This window comes from Crocodylus porosus, unplaced genomic scaffold, assembly GCF_001723895.1.
Source record: "Crocodylus porosus isolate Cpor-Errol unplaced genomic scaffold, CroPor_comp1, whole genome shotgun sequence".
NCBI classification, from domain to species: domain Eukaryota; kingdom Metazoa; phylum Chordata; order Crocodylia; family Crocodylidae; genus Crocodylus; species Crocodylus porosus.
Window position 1 is genome coordinate 3,346,472 of NW_017728886.1, and position 9,097 is coordinate 3,355,568.

The following is a 9,097-nucleotide window of genomic DNA, read 5'->3' on the forward strand; positions in this document are numbered from 1 at the left end:
TACTCCTGTAACACAGAAAAGTACCGCTGGCTTTGATTCAGCATGTTACTAAAGCAATAATAATAGCTTATTCATTCATATACCACACACGCTTTCTTCCCGAAATTTAATGATTGAAAATTGGGGTATGTCTTAAATGAGGAAACTTATTCTGAACAATTTTGTGAAAATAATATTTTTTTCTTTATTCCTTCTTTCCAGCACGCATCTTATTTGGGGGATAAATATGGTAATACCTCGTCCTTGTTTAGTATTTTTCATTCATCGATCCCAAAGGGCTTTACAAAGATTAGCATCTGCATTTTACAGATAGAAAAACTAAGGCATAGTGAGGCAAACTGACCAAGGACACCGGCAAACTAGGGGCAGAGATGGGTATAAAACCCTGATCTCCAGAGTCCCAGTCCAGTACTCTGGCATTAAGCCAGCATTGGGACCATCCGTGGGTTTAAGACTGCTTGTATCTAATTGCTTTGCTAATTGAAACGATTAGTGCCTCCATGTTGAAGCTGACATGGGCTGGGTCCGTCCCAAGGCCAGGAAACGAACCCAGGAGTCCTGACTTTCACCTCCCCTGCGCTGAGCCCATTGCTGCTTTGATTTCTGGCTCGCTCCTCCTCAAAGGTTTTAGCTTGGCCCAGCAAAGCAGCCAGGCCCAGTTAAGCGGTGTGTGGCCGGGCTGCAAACCCAGTGGGAATAGAGAAGAGCTGGAAATGAAACCACCTGCCACCACCCCACCTACCTGCCACATGCTGAAAGGCTCCAGCTTGAAGGAGGCCAGGCTGCAGAGCCCAGCCGCGAAGCACAGCCACTTCTGCTTAGCCAGCGAGACACTGTAGAGCACCAGGCAGTGGGTGAGGATGATCATCAGGTAGGAGGTGCCCATGGTGCCCAGCACGGCCAGCATCCCATACAGCATGTAGACCACAGACCTGTGCTGTGAGCAAAGAGAAGGTGTTTCACACCAGGCTGCACCACCGTCACACCCAGCATCCTTCAGCAACACCTGGACTGACTCCTAGAGGTGTCGGGGGAATCTCGGTCCTAGCGAAGTCAACAGCAAAGCTCCCATGGACTTGAACAGTGATGATAAGATGTCAGCCAGGGTGCATTTAGCTTAGGACATCACTGTACAAAAGTTCTCCCCTTTGCAGTGCTCAGTATATTCATCCTCACAACACACCTATCAGATAGGACAGTGCCGTCACTATCATCTTACTGATGGGAAGACCCAGTAATTTGTCTACGGTCTTCTGGGCATGTGGTCGGTCCTTTTCGCCAGTGCACCTTCCTCGCTCCCCAGATTATAGTAATCCTGCCCTGTACCTAGAGTATTTATGCTCTCTCCCTCCCGCATCAGCCCAAGTACACCATGGCTGCATCTACACAAGACGCTGACTGCGCAGTTCTTACCGTGCAGTCGTTTAGTACTTGTGTATACTAAAGTATACACAAGTACTAAATGAGTGTGTAGTAACCAGAGTTAATGCACAGTAGTGTTGCTGAACAGCGTTTAGGTGATGCTGACTGCGCAGTAGCTCGGTACTACTGCGCAGTAGTGTTGCATCACACTTTGTGCCACTCGCTGCTAGCGGTCTTGTGTAGACGCGCCAATGGGCAACAATCCTGCTGGGTGTGTTTGTCCTGATCAAATAGAAGGTGAAGAGAAACCAGCCCATATGGCATGATTAAAAAAGACCCCCCCAAATAACCGTGCCTCTAAATTGAAGACTAAAGCATCTCTCTGTACCTCTCCTACCCGCAGCACTCAGGTCTTGGTGGCTTTGCAGCTACCGTTATCATTTCCTGCCTTTTATGGTGTCGGTGCCTATCGGTGGATGGAGAGAAGAGACTTATTGTGCCGGGCATTGCACAAACAATAGCCTGGCTGCAGAAAGAGCTTATCAGGCGATGGTGCTGGAAGGGCACTTGAGGTGCCAATGCATAGACTGGGTATATCAAAATGCCCTACCGTATGCCCGTGCCCATGGTTTCTCAGTGGCTCAGATGAACTTTTGCTTCTTAACCTTGCAGGTCAGAAACAGCATTCATAACCTTTTAGACAACTCCTGGGAGCCCAAGAAATATGGGAGAAAGAGCAGTCAGCCCTGCGTTGATGCCAAGGACGTGGGTGTTCGATCACGCTAGAGCAGAGAGAAGGGGGATCCACCCCCACACTGGGTCTGACCGTCTGGGCAGTGGCCCTGGCTCACCTGTGGCACTATCATGGAGCAGACCTTGGCAAACAGGACGTGCCCTGAAAGGGCAAAGATGATGAAGTTCCTGAAGGAGGAGAACCACATGGCCCATTCGAAGTCAGCTGTGTCCTGTCAGAGCAAAACCATGTCAGCAAGGACACGCCAGGGGAATACGATTGCTGCGTCTACGCTGCCCGGGATGGCTTCCAGTATAATTAGCCCACGTCCATCCAAGCCTTCAGCTCCCAAAATGTCCTTCTCAGGCCATGCTCCTATGAGGCGCTGGAGGGCTTCAATGCCCACTGATTTCGGTAGGGGCCGCGGGAGCTTGGCACCTCCTAGGACTGGGTCTGCGGCGTTCATCTCCTTCCGACTACCCATGGATCTCAAATCTACACGTCAGCCACAAAGGGATCGACTGCGGTCACCATGCTCCACAGACGCCTGTAGAGCGCTGTGCACACACACCGTGCGACCCGTGGGATCATTGCCTTATTACTAATTAAGCAGTGAATTAATTGCACGGGCAATAGGGGAAGATTTGCATGAACCAGGCAAGCAGAAACCAGCAGCAGCAAAGCCGGGGCTTGGTTTTTAGCTAGACAGTGCTCCATTAAGCAATTAAAGCATGAGCAATGCCCGCTCTTGCACTGCTTACCATTTTCCTGCCAAAGTAATGCCATCCCGGCTTTATGGCCTCCCGAAAGGCCTTTCTGTTCATGTTATCTGCAAAAGAATGGGCGTTAGGCTGGGGGGAGCCATGGGGATGCCAAAGCCCCCCCTTAGGACCAAGTGACAGGGGCTGTGGGTTATACGTGTGCTCTCAGCAAAACCAATGCAATTGCCTCAAGTTAGAGTCATAGAAAATGAGGGTGGAAGGGACCCCAGGAGGTTGCATCTAATCCAACCCCCTGCTCAAGGCAGGACCATCCGTCTAAACCCTCCCAGACATGCCTCGCCACCTCTTAGCTCCTGTTCCACGCCATGTCCTAAGGTGACCCTGGACCTGCCTCGCAGCGACACTGAACATGCCCAGAGCTGCTCCTGGGGTGTCCGGCTTGGACACGTATGCATAGTTATCGTATGAAAAGTGCACGCAGCCTTGGGAGCAGGGAGCGGAGCCCAGCTGAGCACCCTCAGCATTACCCCAGACCCCAAACAATTGTATGGCCCAGAGGTGGCAAACTCCCCCTGCCCCCAGGCTGGGCCGGGAGTCTAGGATCCAGCCCTGGATGTGGCCTTGCAACCAGGGACAGGGGTTGGCACAGCTGTTGCCCACCCCCGGCTGCTGGCATGCATCCGCTAACAGCTCCAGGACCCTGCCCCTGCATCCCCAGCTCCTCTATGAGCCCCGCAGGCTGCATCACACAGCTAGGACCCAGGTCTGCCATCCCCTGGGCTTTCTACCTGGGGAGGTCCCTTGTGGCCCTGACCCAGGCATTCAAGCTGGGGATTTCGGGTGCATCCTGGGTTTGGTGTTTCCTGCTCCTGCTCGCATGCAGCCTGTGGGGTGTTTGTAGGTCCACCCTACTAAGCCCCCTGGTTCCCCCATAGGCACGTCCTAGACCCCTCCCGTATGCTCTCTCTATGCAGCCCGCGTGTCTAACTCGGGGCTGTGGCTTCGACTCTGGTTTTGAGGCTGCTATGCTAAATGCAGGTGTTGCCTCCTACCTCCTTACTGCAATCAGGCCCCGAGAGACTCCGGCTAGCCATTTGTCTACCGCTTTGCCTGTGATTGCACAAGATGCACCATTGCAGAAAGGAAGGGTTTGGAGAGGGATGCTCCTGCCTCAGGCAGGGGGCTGGCGTAGATGGCTTCTGGACGGCCCTTCCAGCACAACTGGGGGGCATTTTCTATTCACCTTGCTCAGATGTGGCTGATTCACAAGGCCACTCCCAGCTCTTATATTGCTTCCTTAAGCATAAGGGAAAACCAAAAAGTAAAGGAGCATTGCAACTGGGTGGCCATCAGTTCCTTCTGAGCTCAGGAGGGCTGGGACGGGCACCTGAGGACCCCCATCCCCTAAGCACTGGCTCTCTCTCACATGCCCATCCTCCCCCCAGCATTTTTCTGGTGAGGTTTGCTGAAGACGGTTACCTCTGGATGCTTCGAAGATGTCACTGCTGCTGTACACGAGGGCACAGGTCAGGGCTAGAGCGTAAAACCCCAGCTCGTAACTCGGCAGAGCTGCTTTAATCCCCATGCTGGCCGCTTTCCACCCCAACAGCCAGCTCTAGGCAGATCCAGATCTGGGGTAGGGGAGAAGAAGAAAGAAAAGGTAGTTTAGTCTCCCTGACTTTGACACCCTGCCTCCATGGGGTGGTCCTCCAATGCCATCAGTGAAGGGAAGGGGGTAAACAGGGCAGGATCCGGCCTGGGATATCCAGCTGGTGCAAAGCTTTAAAACTCTGAATTAAAATAGGGGGAACTGCAGGTCCCTCAGCAGGCACTTTGGGGAAGTTTATGCAAAAAAATACCCTTTCTTGCTCTCTAGCATTATGTTTGGTGCTCAAGCACAGAGGGAGGCGAGCAGGACTTTCGCCTACCTTGGACCTTGCTAGAAGTTTTTTTGTAGCTACTTAGCATTGGAGCAATCCAGTGGCTAGGGCAGCTGGTGTGTCCTGGGTTTTTGTAGGTCACAACAATTGGAAGCGACCAGGATCATTTACGGTCCTGCCGCGTCGGTGAATGCAGGGGAAACCTGATGCAAGCGGGGAGATAGAGCCAGCATTTCTCTCCCCGGTGCTTCAACTTTGAAAGAAAAAAAATCATAAGGGGAATGAGCTGCGATAGATGTGTGCACCACTTCCCTCTCCTGGAGCGTGATGGAAATACACAACAACCTCCTACTCTTTGCCCCGGGGGCTGCTGCTCATGCCTACGCTGCAGAGTCGCTCTGGTCTGCAACTTGGTTTTAATTGCTGCGGTCTTGATGTAGGGGATGGGAAACTCCGGTCTGTTGTAAGGCCAGTGTTCGGATGCCATAGGCCTGGCGCAAAGGGAGGGGATAAGGGCTCGAGCTGGCATCCGTAATGGGTGTGGGTCTGGTGCGGGGCAGTTTGCCCGCTGGGAGCCTGTGCATTACATTGGCGCCCGGCTCCACTGCTGTCAGGTAGGTATCAGGAGAGGGATGCGTATGGCGGGCCTGGGAACAGCAAGGGTCCACGTTTCCTGCGTGGTGATGGGAGAAGGCACGTGGGCTCCAGGAGCAGCTCGGGGTCTCAGGTAGGGCTCTGCCTATAACCAGAGGCAGCCGATGGCACCTTGTAACCTGCAGGCTTCTCTTGCACCTGCAGATTGCTCCTTTTTCACCCCGACGGGGAAGAGCAGCAGTGGGGGTGATGTGGGTTGTTTTTTTTTTCAATCCCCTCCCGCAGAGAGAAGGATTTAGAAACCACTGCTAGTTACCAGGCACGTTCAGGAGCTGATTTCAAGGCCGGGCACTAACACCAAGCAGCGTAGCAAGTTCACGCCTCTGCCTGGCGAGACCCCAGAGCCTGTGCAGAGCGCTGCAGGCAGGCCTGGACCCTTGCCGGCTTGCGGTGAGGGCTGCACGCAGAAGCTGCGTCTATTTGGGGGCAGGCAGCAGAGTCCCATTGTGCTGGAAGGGGAAAGGTGGGGACCCGAGATGGGTGCCTGTTCATGGCAGGTGTGGGGGAGCTCCCCGGGGACCTGTGCTTTGGGACCTGGAGCCCGCTGCCCTCGCCGAGCCAGGCTTTCGATGCCCTTGTACATGGGGTGGGCGTTTAAAGAAGGGCAGGGTGCCACCCTCTCGATCCAGGCATGCCGAGTTAACCCTGGGGGTTGACTGTAGGGTATGGGTGAAGGTGGCTTTTCGACCCCAAATGTGGTGATCGGGCTGACCCTAAGCAGAGGGGCGAGACCCGCAACCAAGAACCTCTGGGTTTTAGTCCCAGCAGGAGCATTGGCACAGCCCAGGCGCGAGCCCCAGCCTACACCCAGGGTCTCTGAGGAAGGTGGCAAAAAATCCCCCAGATGCATGTAACAGCCAGAGGGGCAAGTCTTTAGGGCAGGTGACCACCGTATCTCCGGTGTCCTCCGTGGGGAGGTGCACTCGAGCGCACCCTGCTTCCCTCTGCTGCCGAGTCAAGACATGTGGTCCTGGAGCCAGCGGCAGCCCTTGTTACTGGTGTCTTTGAGAGCAGCCTGAGGAATTGGGGTCCTTGGACCCCTTTCACCCCCACGCCATGATCCAGGGGACCGAGCTCGAGCGTCTCCCTCTCCGACTGCATGCAGGACATGGTGTAGCCAGGCCTTCAGCCTCGCTGGGCCTCTCTTCCCTATCAGTAAAATGGGGATAATAGCACCTCACCGGGGTGCTGGGAGAGTAAATGCATTAAATATCAGGCAGCTTATCCCAGTACCTGACACAGGGAGCGGCCTCATCACCTGCAGATTTAGGAGCCTGAGCCTGGGGAGGAGAGCAGCTTGCCCGTAGCTGGTGATCTGCGTTGCGCTGGTGCTGGGGGTGTGGTGACAGAGCCGGGGGCATGTACCAAGACACCCCGCAGCCAGCCAAGCGATCAAGGTCCCTTGCTGACGACTGGATTGGGTCCAGACAGCTGCACACTGCGTCCCAGCAAGTGGAAGTTAAGGGTGGCATCTGGCTCTTTGCACAATGCTTTGGCAATGGGTCTCGAGGTGTCACACGAGGCTCACTGCCATTGTCCCCACTACACAGCTGGGGAAACTGAGGCAGGGCAAGGCGGTGTGACTTCCCCCAGGCCACTCAGCAGATCAGTGGTACTCACACCCCCGTCTCCTGAGCCCCCCTCCACTAGGTTTGCTTGCCCGCGCTCCTTCCCACCCCGCAACGTGACTCCTGGGTGGCAGATTGCCCCGGCTTTGCCCCGTGTCACTGCGCCTGTCTGGGAAGAGGTAGGTGCTCTTCAGGGCAGGCGTCTCCATCAGGGTGTGTTTATAGGGCGCCTTGAAAGGCTCTGCCAGGGTGGGGGGGCAGGAGGGTCGTGGCACAAAGCAGGGACGTGGAGCCCCGACGGCGGCGAGAGGCAGAGCCGGAGAAGCACGCTCAGCTGCAGCCCTTTCCAATTTTAGCTCCCCGAGCGCTCCCTCGGCAGCTGCAATGCCACGCGACTATAGTGCAGGGCTCCCGCCCCACCGGCCCCGGGCTCTGCAGGGGCGCAAGCCCACGCTCCCCTTAGCACGGGCCCGGCTACCCACCAGGACTTCTGCACAGCGGCCTGTCCCTTGATGGCAAACAGCCTCATGCCCCAACTGCTGCAGCTGCAGCTCCGGTCTCCTCCAGACACACGCGTGTGCACACGCACCGCCCTTCCCGGCGTGGGAGTGCAAATCCCACTCAGGAGGGCAGTGGCACAGTAAGTCCTCTACCTGTGTGGGGCTTGAGCGGGCGGACTAGCCTCTCTCCGTGCATCGCCCTGGTACTGACCTTGAGAAGCGGTTGGCAGAGCACAGCACGGCCCCGGCTCTAGGGAGTCGGAGAAGGAAGGGGGGAGCCGAGGGCCCCGGGGACCGCCAGCGCCCGGCCGTGGAAGCTGGGTGGAAAGGGAAGGGAAATGAAAGGAAGCGAGCTGTCCTTCCGCTACTGCATGCGTCCGTCTGTCTGGCGGCTGTTCGTCTTGCTGGCTGCCAACCCGCCCCCCCAGCCCCCCGTCTCTCCCCCTGGAGTGAGGTGAGCTGCAAGTGGAGTGTGGCAGCCTGGAGATATTTTTATTTTAGCTCAGCATTGCAGAGGGGGGTTGGTTCAGGAGCTGCCTGTCAAACCAGCTGCCAGAGAGCCAAAGTTAATTCAGGACAAGTGGAGGGGTGGGGAGGGAAGAGGGGCGGGGAGCCGGGGGCATTGGACTGGGCGCGGGAAGGTTCGCCGGGACTTTTCCCTCCTACTTCTGGGTCAGCTGCATCAGGCCGTGTTTCTCCGGGATGGCTCGTGTTTGCCTCCGAGATCGGGGCTCGTGGCACTGCTGACTTGCCCGGGCTGAAGTGGGATGTGCTTTGCTCCGTGCCGGAGAATCAGGCTCCTGTCGGGAGTTTTATGCGGAAAAGACCCCCTGAGCCCATGCGGGGACCGTCTCACTTCTAGGCCCCGGCTGGTGCTTTCAAGCCAGTCTCCCCTTGGCTGCTGGGGACTGGGCAGGCCCTTTGCCAAAATCGGAGAGCGATGCACCTATGAAGCTGCCTCGTGATGTCCCTTCCCAGCTCTGGGGCCAGGCTCCTCTTGAGCTTTCCCCCAGGGTGGAGTTTGGTTTGGTGCACCCTGCGTGCCGTTGTGAGCAGCACCAGGGTCAGGACAGGGCCCCGCGTTGCCCTCTTCTGCCTCCGTGGTGCTGCCGTCCCCTCCTGGGCAGGTGAGGATGCGAGGTGATGGAAACCGTGTGCTCCAGGGAGCATCCCAGAGGGGCTGGGCCAGGCGGTGCTGGCACGAGGGAATGGCCCACAGGCTCCATATGCGGTTTGGGCACGGGGGGCTGGGCAGAGTCAGGTCCTCTCGCCTACCCTGAGCCCCCCCCGCGCTGGTGTGCAAGCTCTTAGCCTCTCTAAGGCACTGTGAATGCCAGGCCACAGCTAGTGCTTTCGGGGCACCGTGCCAGGCCAGCTGGCAGCAGCGTGGCACGACAACGGTGCTGGGTCCTAAGCCAGCTGTAGGCACCGCTGGGGAAGGGGACTGCAAGGGGCAGGGAGGTGAATGCTCCCTGCAAAGCTCTTGCATTGGTTTAGTAGCTCAACCCAGGTCCCTCGACTCCCGTCAGGCCCCCGCTTGCTGGATTGAGTTTCCTTTCTCCCTGCAGGTAGCTGGCTCTTAAGCATCCCTCTACAGCAAGTCATGGCCCTCATCACCACAGTCTGATCCCTTTTCCTGGTTCACACCACCCCATGGGAGGTGGGGGGGAGGGGGCTG

At 56.7% G+C, this 9,097-nt stretch overlaps 1 protein-coding gene across 1 annotated transcript in view; it reads right to left on the minus strand.

Moving 5' to 3' along the window:
• HHATL (hedgehog acyltransferase-like) overlaps positions 1–7,812 on the minus strand; it is a 30,722-nt gene extending 22,910 nt beyond the window's left edge. Inside the window, exons 1-5 of the mRNA XM_019529263.1 lie at positions 7,631–7,812; positions 4,297–4,448; positions 2,857–2,924; positions 2,214–2,327; positions 743–937 (exon numbers count right to left, since the gene is read on the minus strand). Of these exons, the coding sequence (XP_019384808.1) occupies positions 743–937; positions 2,214–2,327; positions 2,857–2,924; positions 4,297–4,402 (483 nt within the window). The 5' untranslated portion in view covers positions 4,403–4,448; positions 7,631–7,812. The remainder of the gene's footprint in view (positions 1–742; positions 938–2,213; positions 2,328–2,856; positions 2,925–4,296; positions 4,449–7,630) is intronic.
• Between the last annotated feature and the right edge of the window lie 1,285 nt (positions 7,813–9,097).